The sequence below is a fragment of the Rhineura floridana genome, chromosome 1, assembly GCF_030035675.1.
Source record: "Rhineura floridana isolate rRhiFlo1 chromosome 1, rRhiFlo1.hap2, whole genome shotgun sequence".
Classification (NCBI taxonomy): domain Eukaryota; kingdom Metazoa; phylum Chordata; class Lepidosauria; order Squamata; family Rhineuridae; genus Rhineura; species Rhineura floridana.
In genome coordinates, this window is record NC_084480.1 from 87,918,921 (window position 1) to 87,940,722 (window position 21,802).

General features: G+C 43.4%; 1 protein-coding gene across 7 annotated transcripts in view; it reads left to right on the forward strand.

Annotated features, from left to right (window-relative positions):
• The window catches only part of ROR2 (receptor tyrosine kinase like orphan receptor 2), a 216,091-nt gene that overhangs the window by 189,304 nt on the left and 4,985 nt on the right, over window positions 1–21,802 (forward strand). For all 7 annotated transcript variants that reach the window (XM_061625655.1, XM_061625676.1, XM_061625665.1 and 4 more), the window contains exons 6-7: window positions 14,071–14,385; window positions 17,465–17,710. In XM_061625655.1, coding sequence (XP_061481639.1) covers window positions 14,071–14,385; window positions 17,465–17,710 — 561 coding nt within the window. The remainder of the gene's footprint in view (window positions 1–14,070; window positions 14,386–17,464; window positions 17,711–21,802) is intronic.

The window sequence follows — 21,802 nt, forward strand, 5'->3', positions numbered from 1 at the left end:
GACAGAAATCTTTCATGGCCCCCAGTGGAAGGCCATCATGGTCCGCCAATTGGGTACCCTCCAGCAGGGCAAGAACTCTGTTGGGACTTATACCAACACCTCTCGTATCCTGGCCCAAGAGATGGACTGGAATGAGTCTGCTTTGATGTACCTATAACATAATAACCTCAACAGCGAGATCCTTGATGAATTGGCACAGACACCTAATCAGAGCTTGTCCAGCTGTGCCCGCAGATAGACAGCAGACTTGAAGGTCATAGGCTAGAACGCAAGGCTGAAGCACTCCAGGCCTTGCCTCCCACACCACTCCCTCATACACACTTCTCACCTAGCGTGGGAACCTCCACTCAGTCGGGGTGGAGGCCATGTAGATGGGGGGCGTGGCTGCACCTGACTGAGGCGGAGAAAGAGAAGCGTCGGAGAGAGGGGTTGTGTCTCTACTGTGGAAAGGTGGGATACCTAACAAAGGCTTGCCCCTCCAAATCAGAGAAGACCCCCCCCAGTGCAGGAAAACTCCAAATCCTGGCTGTTGTAGAGGTCCATGAGCTGTGATTGACTGTAAGCCAGGTACCTCAAGTCTCCTGCCAAAGTCTCTGCCTTACACCTGCCAATCCGTCTAGGCTTGCCCTTGGGCCAAAGCGTCGAAGTGTTTCCATGATCAATTTGGGGGTGTCCAGTAACTTTATTGACTTGGACTTTGCTAAATGACACGGCATCCCAATCACCACACTCAAGACTCCCCTGTCCATGGAAACCATAGATGGGCAGCCCCTGACTTCAGGAGCAGTCATCCAAGCAACTGCTGGGTTGTGAGTGGAGCTGCCTGGGCATGTAGAGCAACTGTCCTCCTACTTATCCTCCCTGCCCCAATTCCCGGTGGTTCTGGGGATGACCTGGTTGATGCAATATGATCCTCTAATCTGTGACGTTCCAGTTGGACTATTGCAAAAGGCACTGCCAGCCTACTGAGGAAACAGCATCAACAGCAGTGGCTGCCCCTCCCCTTCCTGAGGAGGCGTCCCTGCCTGCAAAGTACCAAGATTATCAGAATGTCTTTGACAAGAAGGAGGCTGACCAGTTGCCACCCCATAGGCTCTACGATTGTGCCATAGACTTTCTCCCGGGGCCCTGAGTTCCCTCTGGGAATATGTTCATTGTCCAAATCAGACTAAGAGGCTTCCTTTATGTCATCCTGCAGTGAGGATTTATTCAACCCTCAAAGTCTCCTGCCTGGGCTCCCTTATTATTTGTGAAAAATAAAGGTGGGGAGCTTTGTCCCTGCCATGACTATCGGGAGCTGAATAAAATCACCATACCCAAAGCTACCCACTTCCCTTCATAAACAAGATGCTGGAGCGACTACTAATGGCCAAGATCTACACTAAACTGGACCTGTGCAGAGCCTACAACCTTGTCAGGATCAAGGAACAGGATAAGTGGAAAACTGCCTTCAAGACTTGATATGGCCACTTCGAGTACCTGGTCATGATTTTTGGACTATCGAGTTCCCCAGCTGTCTTCCAAAATTTTATGAATCACATCTTTCTGGACTACTTAGATCACTTATGATAATCTATTTAGATGATATCCTTATTTACTCTGACTTCCCAGAACAGCATGAGGCTCATGTGAAGGTGGTGATGCAGAGACTGAGAGAGCATCACCTGTAAGCCAAGTTGGAGAAGTGTGGGTTTGATCTAACTACTCTGGACTTTCTGGGATATTGTATTACCCCCACCGGATAGAGATGGACCCAGAAAAGGTGCATTGTGTGCTCTCCTGACATCTCCCCAAAACCAAAAAGGACCTACAGCGATTCTTGGGATTCGCCAACTACTACAGACACTTCATTGCTGCCTTCTCCAGCATGACTGCCCCACTGCCTAAAAGGAACTGGCCCTTTTCGGTGGACTGAAGCTGCTGAACAGGCTTTTGACTAAAGTTGTTGTTCTCCTCCAAACTACCACAACATGCTGCCCCCCACCATCCGTTCATAGTGGAAATGGATGCCTCAGACGTAGCCATCAGAGCAGTGTTGTTACGACCTGCCAAAAAAGGGGGTGGACTGCTTCCCTGCACCAATTTTTCCCGAAAGCTGACTAGTCCAGAGCAGAACTATACTGTCTGGGAGAAAGAGCTACTAGCCATCTGAGATACATTTGAGAGCTGGCGACACCTCTTGGAAGAAGCCCAGCATGAGGTGGAGGTCCGCACTGACCATCAGAACCTCAAGAACCTACAAATGGCCCGTAAGCTGAACCAATGGCAAATGTGCTGGGCCCAGTTCTTTGTTAAGGTTCCTTTCCACATCAACTATGTTCCCCAGGCTCAAAACACAGGGCCAATGCACTGTCCCGTAAGCCTGAGTACCATGGAACCTGGCTTGAGCCTCCGCTATGCCACATCATACCCCAAGTTGGTGGTGGCAGCTTGTCCTGATACCTGGTTTGAGGAGCTGTGCGCTGCTCAGGAACAAGAGCCTTTTGCTCAGGAGTGGGTGCATGAGCTAAAGCAGCCCCCTCAGGACTGCACTCTGGGCTTTTTCCAGAAGGGGTGTTATTCTACCACTATGAGGCCCTGTACTGTTCCCCGGGGAGGTCTGAGCCAAAGTCCTGTGGCACTACCACAGCACTACGACCATGGGGCATTTTGGGGTGTTCAAAATGCTGCAAGCCATCACACACAATTTCTGATGGCCAAGAATAAAGCATGATGTCAGGAGATATGTTCAATCCTGCCTCATGTGCATGAGAGCCAAGCACGCCCCTGGGCGACTGACTGGGCTGCTGGAGCCACTCCCTATGCCTGAAAGACCCTGGCGGATGGTAACCCTGGACTTCATCATGGACCTACCCATCTTTCAGGGAAAAACTACTGTTCTGATGGTCATGGACACCTTCAGCAAGATGGCCCATTTCATTCTGTGTGCTGGCGTACCAACATTGTTTATTCAGGACATTTTCTGGTTGCATGGACTCCCAACCAGCCTGGTCTCGGATTGGGGCCCCCAGTTCACGCCCCAGTTCTGGTGCGCCCTGTTGCAGCTGCTACAGATTGAACTATGACTGTCTTCATCACACCACCCCCAGATGCGTGGGCAAACAGAGAAAGTGAACACCTCCCTGGAGTAGTATTTCCGCTGTTGTATCAGTTATCAGCAGGATAATTGGGCGTCTTTATTGCCCCTGGCTGAGTTTGCCTACAGTAATTCTGTGCATGCCTCAACCCATCAGACTACCTTTTTCACTAATTTTGGCTACCACCCTCTCACTTTCCCCACTCCTAACTCCACCTTTCCAGTACCTGCGGTGGCAGAGTTTTTGCAAGAGGTGCAGGTGATGCAGCAGCTGTTACAAGAGCAATTGGCAAGGACTAAGGCCTATAAGAGAGTTGCCGACCAGCGCTGTCAGCCCAGTCCCAAGATACAGTTGGGAGATAGAGTATGGCTATCTACGCATTATTTGCCAGTGAATGCACCTTGTCACAAACTGGAGGCTAGGAGGGTGGGGCCCTTCATAGTAGAGGCACAGATTAACCTGGTAGCATTCCATCTACACTTAACTGCCTCCATGAAGATTCACCCAGTGTTCTACCATTCGTTGCTAACCCCAGAAGAGCGACCGAATCCCTACCAGGCGCCCAATGCCAGTCATTGTCGATGGGCAAGAGGAATGTGAGGAAAGTTGCAGTATTTGATCCACTGAAGTGATTTTGGACTGGAGGAAAGATCCTGGGAGGCGGTGTCAGATGTCTATGCAGCAGAGTTGGTGAGAGAGTTCCATTAAGGATACCCTGGTAAACCCAAGCCTCCGGGGTGGGAGGAGGCTCAGCATGGAGGGGGGGATTATGTGAACCCTGCTGGAGGGGGGTGGACTGATGAGAATGAAGCAGTGGAGGAAGACTTAGAGTGATGTTCAAACCAGTGAAGGGCTAAGCAGGGAGTGGGACTCAGAAGGTGCCTCAGCTCTGGACTTTGACAGTTCAGCCTCAGCAGTTCCAGATACCCCTGTGGAGAGTCAACCTGACCAGCTGGTTGTTTCCTAGCCTGACGCTTCCCCTCTCCCTGTGCCCACATTGCCAGCAGGCAGCCCCCTCCCTTGGAGGGGAAAGACAGGATGGTGACAGAGGTTCTGCCTTCACCTCACACCAGGAGGCAAATGCGGAGGGAGATTCATCAGATGCCCTGTCAACCCAGCTTTACTTAAGCTGAGAGGGGGGGGGAAGTAGTTGCTGAGTCAACGTCTTAGTGCTGCAAAGTAGTGCCTATTAGTCCTAGAGAGATGCTGAGTTCTGAGTAAGCTGTAGGTAGATTCATGAAGCACACTGAATTGAAACTGTTTCTTGCTACGATAAAAGAAAAAAACACAGCCATGTCTGAGTCTGAGTTCTTTGAGTTCGGACAGGACAAAAGACTCCCATCTGTTCATAGATCAGCCACACAGCAACCTAAAATGAAACAAAAGGGGGGAGTTTAGTATCCATCTAACAAAACTGTACTTTTCTACTCTCCCTCTTATCTGCTTTCTGATATTAACAAGTGGTTGTAACCAACCTTTGATATTTGTTTTTCTATGTGATTGCTAAGTGCTTTGTGAGATTTAACACAAATTAAAAGTTTTTTTTTAAAAGACGGGATAATGGGATTTAGTATCCGCATTCCTCCTATCAGAGATGCTGCTATGTCAGTCATCCTTCATAGCTCATGCCATTTTCCTGTTTCCTGCCTCCTTGCTGTGACACCTACTTTCTGGTCTCACTTCCGTTACCATTGCTACATTGTTGTTGTTGTTATGTGCCTCCAAGTCGACTACGACTTATGGCGACCCTATGAATCAGTGACCTCCAAGAGCATCTGTCATGAACTACCATGTTCTTGTAAGTTCAGGTCTGTGGCTTCCTTTATGGAATCAATCCATCTCTTGTTTGGCCTTCCTCTCTTTCTACTCCCTGCTGTTTTTCCAAGCATTATTATCTTTTCTAATGAATCATGTCTTCTTATTATGTGTCCAAAGTATGATAACCTCAGCTTCATCATTTTAGCTTCTAATGATAGTTCTGGTTTAATTTGTTCTAACACCCAATTATTGGTCTTTTTTGCAGTCCATGGTATCCGCAAAGCTCTTCTCCAACACCACATTTCAAATGAGTTGATTTTTCTCTTATCCACATTTTTCACTGTCCAACTTTCACATCCATACATAGAGATCGGAAATACCATGGTCTGAATGATCTTGACTTTAGTGTTCAGTGATACATCTTTACATTTCAGGACCTTTTCTAGTTCTCTCACAGCTGCCCTCCCCAGTCGTAGCCTTCTTCTGATTTCTTGACTATTGTCTCCATTTTGGTTAATGACTGTGCCAAGGTATTGATAATCCTTGACAAGTTCAATGTCCTCATTGTCACCTGTAAAGTTGCATAAATCTTCTGTTGTCATTACTTTAGTCTTTTTGACGTTCAGCTGTAGTCCTGATTTTGCGCTTTCCTCTTTAAAGGAAATACCCGGCTTAGCAGTAGTGCGTGTGAGAAGGACCTTGGAATTGTAGTGGATCGCAAGTTGAACATGACCCAGCAGTGTGATGCTGCAGCAAAAAAGGCAAACGCGGTTTTGGGATGCATAAACAGAGCTATAGTTTCCAGGTCGAGGGAAGTAATAGTCCCACTATATTCTGCATTGGTCAGGCCTCATCTGGAATACTGCGTTCAGTTCTGGGCGCCTCATTTTAAGAAAGATATAGACAAGTTAGAGTGGGTTCAGAAGAGGGCGATGAGGATGATAGCTGGTATGGAGAACAAGTCTTATGAGGAAAGGTTGAAGGAACTTGGCATGTTCAGTCTGGTGAAGAGAAGGCTGAGAGGTGACATGATTGCACTCTTTAAGTACCTGAAGGGCTGTCACATAGAGGAGGGTACAGATTTGTTCGCTGCTGCCCCAGAGGGTAGGACTAGGTCTAATGGTTTTAAGTTGCAGGAGTGTAGATTCAGATTGGACCTTAGAAGGAACTTCTTGACAGTAAGGGCGGTTCGGCAATGGAACCCACAGCCTAGGGAGGTGGTGGGATCCCCTTCGCTGGATGTCTTCAAGCAGAGGCTGGACAGCTATCTGCGGGAGATGCTCTAGCTGTGGATTTCCTGCTGTGAGCAGGGGGTTGGACTTGATGGCCTACAAGGCCCCTTCCAACTCTATGATTCTATGAAATTTCATCAGCATTTGTTTCAAATCATTACTGGTTTCTGCTAGTAGTATGGTATTGTATGCGTATCTTAAATTATTGATGTTTCTCCCTCAAATTTTCACACCTCCTTCATCTTGGTCCAATCCTACTTTCCATATGATATGTTCTGCGTACAGATTAAATAAATAGGGTGATAAAATACACCCCTGTCTCACACCCTTTCCGATGGGGAACCAATCGGTTTCTCCATATTCTGTCCTTACAGTAGCCTCTTGTGCAGAGTATAGGTTGCACATCAAGACAATCAGATGCTGTGGCACCCCCATTTCTTTTAAAGCATTCCATAGTTTTTCATGATCTACACAATCAAAGGCTTTGCTGTAGTCTATAAACCACAGGGTGATTTTCTTCTGAAATTCCTTGGTCCGTTCCATTATCCAACGTATGTTTGTGATATGATCTCTGGTGCCTCTTCCCTTTCTAAATCCAGCTTGGACGTCTGGCATTTCTCGCTCCATATATGGTAAGAGCCTTTGTTGTAGAATCTTGAGCATTACTTTACTTGCATGGGATATTAAGGCAGTAGTTCGATGATTACTGCATTCTCTGGGATCCCCTTTCTTTGGAATTGTGATGTATATGGAGAGCTTCCAGTCTGTGGGCCATTGTTTAGTTTTCCATATTTCTTGACAGATTTTACTCAAAATTTGGACTGATTCAGTCTCAGTAGCTTGTAGCAACTCTATTGGTATGCCATGTATTCCTGGTGATTTATTTCTTCCAAGAATTTTAAGAGCAGCTTTCACCTCACATTCTAAAATTTCTGGTTCTTCATCATATGGTTCCTCCGTGAATGAATCTGTCATCCTGTCATCTCTTTTATAGAGTTCTTCAGTGTATTGCTTCCATCTTCTTTTTATTTCATCTCTGTCAGTCAGTGTGTTCCCCTGTTGATTATTCAACATCCCTGCTCGTGGTTTAAATTTCCCTTTCATTTCTCTAATCTTTTGGAATAGGGCTCTTGTTCTTCCCTTTTTGTTGTCCTTTTCTATTTCTATACAATAACTATTGTAATAGTTTTCTTTGACACTACGTACTAGTCGTTGTATAGTTGCATTTAGGGTTCTGACCGTGTTTCTATCCTTTTGCTTTTGGTTTCCTTCTCTCTTTAACCATTTGAAGAGTTTATTCAGTCATCCATTGAGGTCTCTCTCTTTTTAGCTAGAGGCATTGTCTTTTTGCATTCTTCTCTGATAACGTCTCTGACTTCGTTCCATAGTTCTTCTGGTTCTCTGTCAACTAAGTTTAAAGCCTCAAACCTGTTCCTTATTTGATCTTTATATGCTTCTGGGATGTTATTTAAATTGTATTTTGGCATTTGTTGTTCTTCTTTAGCTTTACTCTGATTTTTGATACAATCAGTTCATGATCTGTACCGCAGTCTGCTCCTGGTCTTGTTTTTGCAGAATGTATGGAACTTCTCCATCTTCTGTTTCCAATTATATAATCAATTTGATTCCTATATTGACCATCTGGTGATGTCCACATGTACAGTCGTCTTTTTGGTTGCTCAAAAAATGTGTTGGCAAGAAACAAATCATTGGCTTCACAGAATTCAATAAGTTTTTCTCCTGCTTCATATCTGTCACCTAAGCCCCATTTCCCCACAATTCCTAGTTCTTCTCTGTTCCCTACGTTTGCATTCCAGTCCCCCATGATTATCATCATATCTTGTTTTGGTGTGTGACCAATTTCCTCCTGTACTTCTGCGTAAAATCTCTCCAATTCTTCTTCTTCTGCGTTTGATGTTGGAGCGTAGACTTGGATGATGGTTATGTTAATAGGTTTCCCGTTTAATCTTATTGATATCACTCGCTCAGACCTTGCGTTGTAGCTCCTAATTGCTTTTGCTACATCACTTCTCACTTCTCACAGACCCCTGCTTCCTAAGACCAAGTTTGTTGATTGCATGTACTGGAGGTTGGGCTCGAAGGGCAGTTTGGGGATTCTGCTTGTGTACCGCCCGCCCCGCTGCACGGCAGACACCCTGACCGAGGTGCTAGAGATGGTCTCGGATGTACGACTGCTCTCCCCAGAACTGTTAGTGTTGGGGGACTTTAACGTGCATGCTGAGACCACTCTCATCGGAGCCCCTCGGGATTTCCTCGAAACCATGGCTTCTTGGGAACTGCACCTTAGTAACACTGAGCCCACCCATGTAGCCGGTCATGCCCTCGACCTTGTATTTGTCTTGGGAATAGCGGGGAGTGTTCTGAAGTTGGGGGCTATTTCCTTTACCCCCGTGTCATGGTCAGATCACTATCTGGTGAATCTTGACCTCTCGTTGCCACACACCCTCTGCAGGGGTAAAGGACCTATTAGAATGGTCCGCCCCAGGCGCCTGATGGATCCGGATGGATTCCTGACTGCGCTGGGGGAACTGGAACCTGCTGAAGGTCACCCGGTCGAAACCCTGGTGATGGAGTGGAATGAGGAAATCACCAGGGCATTAGACCGGGTGGCTGCAAAACATCCTCTCCCCCTGAACAGAACTCAGACCGCACCGTGGTACACACCCCAGTTGCGAAGTCTGAGACAGGAGGTGAGACGACTAGAACGCCGGTGGCGGAAATCCCGCTCTGAAGATGTTTGGACACAGGTTAGAGCAGCAATAGCTGCCTACCAGGTGGCAATAAAGGCAACAAAGAAGGATTTCTTTGCTGCCTCTATTGCATCTGCAGAGTGCTGTCCCAGGAAGCTGTTCCAAGTGGTCCGAAGCCTGGTCAGTCCAGTTGCTCAGGAACCCTTGGAGCACTCAAAGGCTTCCTGTGACAAATTGGCAAGGCACTTTGCTGATAAAATCGAACACCTGAAGAACTCGATTCCGTACGCTGTGGATGCAGTAGAAGATCCAGAGTTGACCAGTTGCAATCCGGTTCAGTGGGATCGGTTCCGGCCTCTTCCTTCTGAGGATGTGGACAAGGTACTTTCAACGGTGAAGCCTACCACCTGTCTGACTGATCCCTGCCCGTCATGGTTCCTTATGAATTGTAAGGCAATTGTTGGGCGAAGGGATCAGGGCGGTGGTAAATGCATCCTTGAAAGAGGGTGTACTGCCACCGGCCCTCAAGGAGGCAATTATAAAACCCATTTTGAAAAAACCCTCCTTGGATCCCCAAGTCTTGAACAACTTTCGCCCCATTTCGAATTTGCCATTTTTGGGCAAGATCATTGAGCGAGTGGTGGCTAGCCAGTTGTCAGCACACTTGGATGAAACGGATTATTTGGATCCATACCAATCGGGTTTCAGGACTGGACATGGTACTGAAACAGCCTTGGTCGCTCTGGTGGATGATATGAGGAGGGCATTAGACAGGGGAGGATCCACCTTTCTTGTCCTCCTGGATCTCTCAGCGGCTTTTGATACCGTCGACCACGGTATCCTGTTAGATCGCCTGGAAGGATTGGGAATAGGAGGCACTGTTTTACAGTGGTTCCGTTCCTTTCTCTCTGACAGGCATCAACAGGTAGCATTGGGAGATGAGGTTTCAGACCCTTGGCCCCTCACTTGTGGAGTGCCACAGGGTTCTATCCTCTCTCCCATGCTATTTAACATCTATATAAAACCGCTGGGAGCTATCATCAGGAGTTTTGGGCTGCGGTGTCACCAATATGCTGATGACACGCAGCTCTACCTCTCTTTTAAATCTTCACCGGAGTTGGCCGTGGAGACCTTGTCCAAGTGCCTGGAATCCGTGAGTGGGTGGATGGGAAGGAACAGGCTGAAGCTCAATCCTGATAAGACCGAGGTGCTGCTTGTGGGTGACAGGGGAAGGTTGGGTGTTGTTGACCTGAGGCTTAATGGGGTGAGTTTACCCCTGAAGGATCAGGTCCGCAGCCTCGGGGTTGTTCTTGATTCCAGGCTGTCCATGGAGGCGCAGATTTCGGCAGTGAGCCGGGCAGCTTGGTATCAACTACACCTCATACGGAGGCTGCAACCCTACCTCCCTATTCATCAGCTCCCACTAGTAGTACATGCCCTGGTCACCTCTCGATTAGACTACTGCAATGCGCTCTACATGGGGTTACCCTTGAAAATGGTCCGGAAACTACAATTGGTGCAGAATGCGGCGGCTCGGTTGCTTACAAACAGCCACCGCCACGATCACATCACACCAGTGTTATTTCATCTACATTGGCTTCCAGTTGTTTTCCGGGCCCAATTCAAGGTGTTGGTGTTAACCTTTAAATCCCTATACGGTCTCGGCCCAGTTTACCTGAAGGAGCACCTCCAGTACCACAAATTAAGCCGCCCGACTAGATCAGCCACGCAGGGCCTTCTCTCAATCCCACCAACGAAAACAGCTAGGTTGGTGGGGACTAGAGAGAGGACATTTTCAGTGGCGGCCCCCACTCTCTGGAACTCCCTCCCGTTTGATCTTCGCCATGCCCCTTCCCTGGATACATTTTGCCGAGCCTTAAAAACTTGGCTCTTTGGACAGGCCTTTGGGATCTCCGGGGTGGGCTAATTTTTCTGTGATTGTTTATTGTTTTTGTGAAAATTGTTTACTGATTGCCCTACATAGTTTTATGCCTGCATTAGTGTTGACTGCATTGTATTTTATTCTGTACTTATTGTATTTTATTGAATTTTAATATGTACGTCACCTAGAGTGGCTTCGGCCAGATAGGTGACACAAAAAATAAATTTATTATTATTATTATTATTATTATTATTATTATTAAAGCAACCCTGTTCCTTCTTGATTTCTCATTTCCAGCATAAAATATTTTGTAGTTGCCTGACTGAAAATGTCCCATTCCAGTCCATTTTAATCCACTCACGCCAAGTATTGTAATGTTGATACGCTCCATTTTTTGCTTGACAATTTCTAACTTTCTCTGGTTCATGCTTCTCACATTCCATGTTCCTATTGTGTGCGTCGTGCAACTCCGGACTCTCCTTTCGCATCTGTGCTCATCAGCCTCTGGGCTTCCTTTTGGCTTTGACCCAGCTGCGTCATTAGTCACAGTCATTAGTCGTACTTGTCCTTTGTTCTTCCCCAGTAGCTCGGTGAGTGCCTTCTGACCTGGGGGTCTCATCTTCCAGCACTATCTCGTGTTGCATTTTGGATACTCTGATCATAGGTTTTTCATGGTAAGAGGTATTCAGAGGTGGTTTACTATTGCCTTCCTCTGAGTTTGAATGCATCTTAGTCTGGTGTCTCAGCTTTGACTATTCCGCCATGGGTGCCCCTGCTAGGAGTCTAGCCTCTTGGTCTAGACTCCTGATGGCATTGCTCTCAGCTTCTTCCACACTCTCAAACCCCCTCACCACGTTAAGGTGTGCATCTTAAAGGGGGCCATTGCTACATAGTCTCATCTAAAGTTCCTAGCAGTAATGCTTGAGGGCCAAGCTAGATGGACGCAGATTTGAATATTTAACTCTGGATCTGCTGCAATCATGCCGAAAGTGGGGGATGCATGGTCCAATGTAAGGAGCAGGAGGGCCTCTCTCCCAAACTGCATTTCTCTCAACCTGGCTTACCCCTGGTGTCGGACTTCCATTTGGGAGAACAATACCCAGACAGAGGGGCTGTGGGGTGGTATGGCATAGTTGGGGAGAAGGTTCTGTACTCCTGACCTGTTTTGCAACTTCAGGTGGATAGACCCCATTTGCTGCATGATTATGGCAGATATGGGTTTAAATGCATGAATCTGTACCACTGCATTTAGTTTGATCTTCAGAAGCCATGTTGCAGTAGTGTGATGTGAGCTTGAAAAATGATAGGTAGAGGGTGTGAAAGGAAATTTGCAGGGAGGTCTGTGGTTTTACAGAATGGACTTGCGAACAGATGGACTAGAGCAAATAAAAGTATGACTGTGCCTGAAGGTAGGGTGAGAGAGAAAGCAAGATGTGAAAGGCTTTCTTTGCACAGCCAGGTGTCCTCTTGATATGGGGGCTTTTCAAGGGTTATTTTAAAAGAGTAGGAGTATGATGTGGATGAGGCAATAGGATGGCTAATGGGAGAACTGCTGTGTAGCTCACTATAAGCCCACCAATTCCTACCTTCAGAGAGAGAATGAGAGAAAGCTGTTGCTGCTGCTCAAAGTACCCAAGTGAGAATTAGTTTCCATTTTGTTCTGCTTGGCTGAGTTTTCTCCTGCTCCACACCATTGTTGCCTGCCAAACGGGTACTTGTGCCCCTGCATGTAGAGATGTGATTAGAGTAGTGCAAGAGCACTCTGTGTGTGTATTTGAGTATGTGTACCTTACTATACAGTACATGAACTTGGGTGGGTGAACACTCTTTTGGGTAAGATCTGATGATCAGTTTAAAATTGACAGTGTAAGTATTAGTTTGCAATAAACTTAGAATAAAATGCCAGACAAAGGAACCGCCCTGAGAGCCTGTTGCTATAGGGCGGTCTAAAAGTGCAATAAATAAATAAATAAATAAATAAACATTGCTAGAAGGTGTTATGCAGTTATGATGAACTTGTAATGAACTCTGACAATATAAAGGGAAACCCTGTGCATTAAGAAGGGAAGATGACGATCTGTTGGGATATAAAGTAATTTCATTATTTTATAATTTCCTTGCTTGTTACAATTTGTGTTGGCAGGGCATGCAGATTTGTAATTAGCTGAAAGTGGGAATATTTTTGGCCTGATTCATGCATCAAACCTGTGATGCATCTTTTATTTGTCTAACTTTTAAATACTGAAGAAAATTCAAGTGGCAAATGTCAGTATGTAGGCAGCAATCACAAGATAAGGTTGTGATTGTGACATACATCTTAATGTGAATGGTACAACTGAACATATTACTATTAATTTGTCCTTAGCCCATGTATCTGCCAAAAATGTATTTATTGTATTTCTATCCAGTATTTCTCAAAGTGTGCTCTGTGTGTGTGTTCAGGAGTGGAAAAATTTTATCCAGTATTTTAATCCATATTTTATCCAGTATAGCGATAAACAAATACAATTTTTAATAGGGCTTAGTTGTCAGACTTGTTTCCAGTGTCAGAACTCAGCTGTGAAACATGTGATGTTATACTACAGAACAGCTTGTCTTTGATCATGTGTTTTATGCCTTTATCTCATGACTCAGTAGGCACAATTCACCCCAGCACATCTGGGATTAAATGGCAGGATGGGATTAAATGGCAGGATTTCCAAGATACAGATTTGAACATCTCTACTTGGAACCAGTAGAATAATGTGCCACTTTCCTTTCATCATCCACATCAGCTAAGAGCCTCATTACAAAGATCTACAAATGGTAGCTTGTGAACCACTAGTCAGTGGGTTATTGCAGGTTGCCATTTTTGTTGGAAAACAGGGACTGCAAAAGGAGATTATGTGAAGTTCTCAAAACTTCTGGCTGGCCAGATGCATTCCAACAATAGTGAAATAGAGAAGTTGGAGCAATCTGTTGATGATGGAGGGCACTTTTTCAAGCTGTTATTGTGGAAATAAGGCTGGCCATATATAAGTGCACACTCAGCAGTTGCACACACTCAGCAGTTGCAAAGGGAGTGCCTCATCCTATATAAAAACATAAACTACATTTATACTGTGTCAGCTGCCACCTCTTCCACCAAAAAACCCTCTGAAGATAATTGTGTTGACAGTGCTGATAATTCTGCATTTGAGAGGCAATCCTGGATGTGCAGATGTGCCCTACTGTACTTTGTGACTAGGATGTTGTCAAAACATCTGCTTTGATTATACACACAAGTTGCCTAAAGAGCATTTCTGTTCTTTTATTGATGCCTTTATTTTGATAGCTTGCTTTGAATATGCTACATGAAATCAATAATAATAATGTATTGTGATTGATTTGTTTATAGTAAGTCTTAACATTTGTCTTTTCTTTCTTCCCAGCTGCATTTACTATGATTGGCACATCTACCCATTTATCTGATCAGTGTTCCCAGTTTGCCATCCCATCTTTCTGCCACTTCGTGTTTCCTCTCTGTGACGAACGTTCTCGAACACCTAAGCCAAGAGAACTATGTCGGGATGAGTGTGAAGTTCTGGAGAATGACCTCTGTAGGCAGGAGTACAACATTGCTAGGTCTAATCCACTCATTCTGATGCAACTCCAACCACCTAAGTGTGAGGACCTGCCACTTCCAGAAACCTTGGAAGCTGCCAACTGTATAAGAATCGGAATACCTGTGGAGCGGCTCAATAGATGTAAGTTATCTTCCTTTGTGTGAATGCGTGATTTTTTCAGGAGGGCAGGGGTTGCCAACCAAATCATATCCTAACTATTTAATCACTGAGTTTTTAATTGATGAATCAGTTAGTTAACATATTAAAGCCACTGTCCTATGCTTGCGTACTTGGGAGTAAGCTCGATTGGATTTGGTGGGACTTATTTCTGAATAAAAAGTCACATAATCAACTGCAACTGTATTTTCATATTATCAAAAGTGCATTTTTGAAGGGGGGAAAAGTTTCTGTTAAGTGATAGATAACAGCAAATTTATTAATCAAAAGCCCTTATATTAAGTTTCTGTTAAGTGATAGATAACAGCAAATTTATTAATCAAAAGCCCTTATATTAAGTTTCTGTTAAGTGATAGATAACAGCAAAGTGATTAATTAAAGCCCTTATATTAAATCATTGTAAGGGAAAGGCATCTTTAACATATGCTTATCGTTGATTTGATTCTATAGCATTTTTCCTACTGTAATAACTCCAGAGGCAAAATATCTTTTAATGTTCTAAATCTAATCAAGTACACATATTTTTAAAAAAACTTGTTTTGAATTGATTATTTATTGACCATACATTACAAAACATACATTGTAGAAAATAGAAGATGTTGGGTAAGACAACTATGGAAGAGGAAGTGGGAAATCCAATGGAAAGGGGGAGGAAAGAAGCAAGGGGCAATCAGGGGAATGGGTGCAGGGACAAGGCATTTCAGAAGAGTCATAATATTGAAAGATTTTGTGCTACTTCGCTTTTTTCTTCTTATTGTAGTCATCAGTAATGTTACAGCCTGACCACTTTCAGCTTCAGTTGCCATGATAATTTCACCCTGAAAAGAAAATGATCAACTTTTGATGCAAACTGTTGGAGACTTTCTTGGGGATATTGCTATAATATGTTCGTCCTACAGATTGAGCAGCTTTTCAGTCTGTCAATTTCACCATTTTCTTCCCCATCCCACCATGAGCTTTTTGTGACCTGTACAGCCTGTGCCCACAGGGCCCCAGTTCAGATACATGAGGAACAAATTAAATGAAGGAGAAATGGAGTTTTCATTCAGAACTCATTTCTATAGCTAAAATACACACCCCCTATTACATATTTAAGTTCTAGCTTGGACAGAGTCCATCCCCACAGTGTTCAGTGGTTCTTATATTACAAACATAAGAGCGTGAATGTTATTAGTATTGCAAATTTATAAACCATGGTATTTATTTATAAAGAACAAAAAGGCATATCACTCTAACAAGAAAAAGAAAACTATTTGTTGAGCTTTCAAACCAATGTCTGAAAATAACAGGCCAAAAAGAATGTATCTTGCATTTATCGATGGTGTCCGTAGCCACAACAAATGGTGTTAGTTCTCAGGGTGTGGTTGGGGAACCTTTATTCTGTCTGAGGCCATGTCTTTTTGGGGGTAATCTGGGAGGGCCCACCCCCCAGCAGTAAGTGGTGCTGGAGCCAAAGTGGGCAGAGGTTTGGAACTAGGCTGAAAACTGCATGGCATGAGGCCATGTGGCCCTTGGGCCACAGCTTCCCCATCCTGTCTTTAAGGTGTCAGAAGACTTATTTAGACTTCTGGACTGAATATATTTTGTTACTATACTATAAAACATGTGTCGTATCCAGTGAAGTTGCCCTGTTAGTGCAAGGAATTCTGCTTGTGCAATGAGGCTTCCCCTCCCTCCCTCCCCCTCCCCCGGTGCCCCTCACTCTCCCAAATCTGTTCTGGGGTGTGTATATCTAAAACTAAAAACAGAGAAGACTTTGAAGCAACTGTTTTCTTCTATGGAGGAATACAAGTGAAGAACTATGTCTGAATCCAGTGTTAATATGGTTTTTGCAAGAGGAATCCATGACCAGACTTTTATGTGTTCCTGGTTGTAAATTATTTCTGCAAAATCGGTGTGGCTTTTTCATTCCATTGTAATGCTTTGACATGTATATTCCTCTACAGAGCAAAAGCATTATGTTGCATTTGGCATTCTCTCTCTTTCTCGGCTGCTTGGGGCTTACTTGGAAGGGAGTGAAGTGTGTTGGTGAGAAAGAGGAACAGCAGATCTCAAATATCTCCTCTCCAGCTGTACGATGTAAAGGGTTATTGCCAGAAGAATGCAGATTCTGCCCCAGGCACCTGAGATATTGCCAGACCTCCCTGGTAGGAAGGGTTGCCCTTGCACATAGTAACAGTTTTCAGCTTCAGTGTTTTCAGGAACATGCAATGTATGCACAATACTGTGGCCTAACCTTTATGCTGTTGTGAAGTCCTTGAGGTGTTAAGAATCCACAGTGGAATAAGCCAGGTGGAAAAGTGAAGGATTGACAACTGTGGAAAGGGATATTTTCTACTCACAGAATGACATGCTAGAGGCAGCAGGCCAATGAAGATCACCTTGCAAAACTGGAGCAATTTTTAATGGGATAGATAAATATTATGAAACTGGTACAGTTATGTTTATGGAAGTAAAGCAAAACCAGATACAGAATAGAAATAAAGAACAGGGCTTGGTAGATAGAAAGTTGTGGGGAAAGAACAAGGAAAAGAATAAGACAAGACTAAAGGAAAGGAGTAGAGGAAGCTGAAGGGGGGGAAACCCAACAGTTTAAAGATGGCGACTCTGATGGAATGTGAATTTTGGGGAAAGTTAGCACGATTCAGATATTGGTTTGTTGGCATTTATGCCACAACCTGTTTGGTTTCTGAATTGCTGCCTTATTCACATACCATATTATAGCTCATGGGAAAGTTATACATCTCAGGTGATTCTAGTTTGCTACTGCAAGAACAGGCCTTTTCCACATCTTTCATTTTTGATTCAGTTAGTTAATTGTAGGTAAAACTGTTCCATAAAACAGAGGCTTGTCATGTTGAAACAGATGTATTTGCTAAGAGGTGTTGATACACTGCATCGTTCTGGGAATCTGCCTTCAGCTTTCCTTCTATCATACATGTCAGAAAAATAACAGATTTACTATTCATAAGAAAGTATTTTTCAAGAGGGAAGGGGAGGATGGTTTCCTATTAATCATCTTATGTAAAACCGCTTCTTGCAGATCACCAGTGTTACAATGGATCTGGAGCAGATTATAGAGGGACCATCAGCGTCACAAAGTCAGGCCACAATTGTCAGTATTGGGACTCTCAGCGTCCTCATTCCCATGACTTGACAAGCACAGAGTTTCCAGAACTTGGAGGGGGACACGCATACTGTCGCAATCCTGGAAGCCAGATGGAAGGTCCCTGGTGTTTTACTCAAAACAAAAACGTACGCATGGAACTGTGTGAAGTACCTTCTTGTAGTATGTATTATTTTTTTCCTGTTTCTAGAGTTTGTAGAAAAAAACAGTTATAAAGAAATCAAGGGCCTTTTTGTTATACATGTGTATGTGAAAGTAATCTGAAATATTATATATTATATCCTGTTACTCCATTGTTTCTTCATTGACAGTGAAGACTGAGGGATTTACATGCATGCAATTCACGGCCTGCGTTGTTGCTGCTGTTCTTGGGTTTGAGGAAAATAAGACTAAGCACTGCAAAAGCTATGCATGTTGGTGTGGGGCAGCAATGTGTCTAATGATCTTCCCCGAGTCAAGAAAACCATTGTGCAGCCTCCCCAAGTTTAACCTTGCTATTCATATGTGAACCATTGCCTATATGTTTGAAGGCCCATGTCACTATCCATATTGTAGTACAGTTCAGCTGTAATGCTAGACCATGGTGTAGCACTACAGGTATTAGCTTCAGTGAGCCTCTGTCTCATTCACTTCCCTTTCCTCAAACATGGCTGCTCAGAAGAAATTGGAAGCAGTTATTTCTGTTTCTAAACTAACTGGAGTTTGTTGTTACATCGACAAGGACAAACTGTAACTATAGTTTATTGAAAAGCAAGGATCAAATTGTGATTTATGACTTACTGGCATTCCAATTCAGACACAGTAAGAAACTTTGGTCAGTAAATCAGGAAGTGGATGCTTCCAATCCCCTCTTTGCAGCTGTGATAGAGCGGGGAGTATGGAAGCCCGAAGCCCTGTTCTGGAGCACTAAACCACAGTTTAGCATTATGCACTGGGTCATGGTTTATAATTTGCACTGTGACTCTCCTTAAAAACGTTCTCTATGTGGTGTGCAGAATTTAATATTTGAGACTGGGAGTGTAGACTAAAATTTTCTCATACAAATGCTTTGTACAAATACAATAATTCATTTTTGTGCCGCACTAAATGGTCATTAAGGGTGGATCTTCACATTCAGCAAAATGATGTGAATCCTTCTGGGGATTCACTACTTCAAGTAACAGGTGGGAAATTGGATCATGTTGTTTAATAATTCTTCCACCCTGATTTATTAATATTTTATTAATATTTTCATTGCTGCTATTTTATTGTTACTGATGCATTGTTTTTAACTTCGCATTGTTGTCCTGTTGTATTTTCCTGCAAACTGCTTTTATTCTTCTCATGTATAAGTAGGATATAAATATTACACTAAACCAAACATGGTTCAATCTTGGAAGGACTTTGTCACATGACTTTGCTGAACAGATAGATCAGCCAGTATTCTGTTTATGTTGCTGTTATGTGCCTCCAAGTCGACTACGACTTATGGCGACCCTATGAATCAGTGACCTCCAAGAGCATCTGCCATGAACCACCCTGCTCAGATCTTGTAAGTTCAGGTCTGCGGCTTCCTTTATGGAATCAATCCATCTCTTGTTCGGCCTTCCTCTTTTTCTACTTCCTTCTGTTTTTCCAAGCATTATTATCTTTTCTAACGAATCATGTCTTCTCATTATGTGTCCAAAGTATGATAACCTCAGTTTCATTTTAGCTTCTAGTGACAGTTCTGGTTTAATTTGTTCTAACACCCAATTATTGGTCTTTTTTGCAGTCCATGATATACGCAAAGCTCTTCTCCAACACCACATTTCAAATGAGTTGATTTTTCTCTTATCCACTATTTTCACTGTCCAGCCTTCACATCCATACATAGAGATTGGAAATACTATGGTTTGAATGATCCTGACTTTAGTGTTCAGTGATACATCTTTACATTTGAGGACCTTTTCTAGTTCTCTCATAGCTGCCCTCCCCAGTCCTCTTCTTCTTGTGATTTCTTGACTATCGTCTCCATTTTGGTTAATGATTGTGCCAAGGTATTGATAATCCTTGACAAGTTCAATGTCCTCATTGTCAACTTTAAAGTTGCATAAATCTTCTGTTGTCATTGCTTTAGTCTTTTTGACGTTCAGCTGTAGTCCTGCTTTTGTGCTTTCTTCTTTCACTTTCATCAGAATTCGTTTCAAATCATTACTGGTTTCTGCTAGTAGTATGGTATCGTCTGCATATCTTAAATTATTGATATTTCTCCCTCGAATTTTCACACCTCCTTCATCTTGGTCCAATCCTGCTTTCTGTATGATATGTTCTGTGTACAGATTCAATAAACAGGGTGATAAAATACACCCTTGTCTCACACCCTTTCCGATTGGGTACCAATCGGTTTCTCCATATTCTGTCCTTACAGTAGCCTCTTGTGGAGAGTATAGGTTGTGCATCAGGACAATCAGATGCTGTGGCACCCTCATTTCTTTTAAAGCATTCCATAGTTTTTCATGATCTACACAGTCAAAGGCTTTGCTGTAATCTATAAAGCACAGGGTGATTTTCTTCTGAAATTCCTTGCTCCGTTCCATTATCCAACGTATGTTTGCGATATGATCTCTGGTACCTCTTCCCTTTCTAAATCCAGCTTGGACATCTGGCATTTATCGCTCCATATATGGTAAGAGCCTTTGTTGTAGAATCTTGAGCATTTTGTTACTTGCATGGGATATTAAGGCAATAGTTCGATAATTACTGCATTCCCTGGGATCCCCTTTCTTTGGAATTGGGATGTATATGGAACGCTTCCAGTCTGTGGGCCATTGTTTAGTTTTCCATATTTCTTGACAGATTTTACTCAAAATTTGGACTGATTCAGTCTCAGTAGCTTGTAGCAACTCTATTGGTATGCCATGTATTCCTGGTGATTTATTTCTTCCAAGTATTTTAAGAGCAGCTTTCACCTCACATTCTAAAATTTCTGGTTCTTCATCATACGGTTCCTCCGTGAATGAATCTGCCATCCTTTTATAGAGTTCTTCAGTGTATTGCTTCCATCTTCCTTTTATTTCATCTCTGTCAGTCAGTGTGTTCCCCTGTGGATTATTCAGCATCCCTACTCTTGGTTTAAACTTCCCTTTCATTTCTCTAATCTTTTGGAACAGGGCTCTTGTTCTACCCTTTTTGTTGTCCTCTTCTATTTCTATACAGTAACTATTGTAATAGTTCTCTTTGTCCCTATGTACAAGTCGCTGTATTGTTGCATTTAGGGTTCTGGCTTTGTTTCTATCTCCTTTTGCTTTTGCTTTCCTTCTCTCTTTAACCATTTGAAGAGTTTCTTCAGTCATCCATTGAGGTCTCTCTCTTTTTAGCTAGAGGCATTGTCTTTTTGCATTCTTCTCTGATAATGTCTCTGACTTCGTTCCATAGTTCTTCTGGTTCTCTGTCAACTAAGTTTAAAGCCTCAAACCTGTTCCTTATTTGATCTTTATATGCTTCTGGGATGTTATTTAAATTGTATTTTGGCATTATGATTGCTTTGTTGCTCTAGCTTTACACTCTGATTTTTGATACGACCAGTTCATGATCTGTACCGCAGTCTGCTCCTGGTCTTGTTTTTGCAGAAAGTATGGAACTTCTCCATCATTATATAATCAATTTGATTCCTATATTGGCCATTTGGTGATGTCCACGTGTACAGTCATCTTTTCGATTGTTCAAAAAATGTGTTGGCAAGAAACAAATTATTGGCTTCACAGAATTCAATAAGTCTTTCTCCTGCTTCGTTTCTATCTCTTAGGCCCCATTTCCCCACAATTCCTAATTCTCCTCTGTTCCCTACTTTTGCATTCCAGTCCCCCATGATTATCAGCACATCTTGTTTTGGTGTGTGATCAATTTCTTCCTGAACTTCTGCGTAAAATCTCTCCAATTCCTCCTCTTCTGCATTTGCCGTCGGAGCATAGACTTGAATGATGGTTATGTTGATAGGTTTCCCATTTAATCTCATTGATATAACTCGCTCAGACCTTGCATTGTAGTTCCTGATTGCTCTTGCTACATCGCTTCTCACTATTAAAGCAACCCTATTTCTTCTTAATTTCTCATTTCCTGCATAAAATATTTTGTCATCGTCTGATTGGAAATGTCCCATTCCCGTCCATTTTAGTTCGCTCACGCCAAGTATTGTAATGTTGATGCGTTCCATTTCTTGCTTGACAATTTCTAACTTTCCCTGGTTCATGCTTCTCACATTCCATGTTCCTATTCTGTGCGTTGTACAACTCC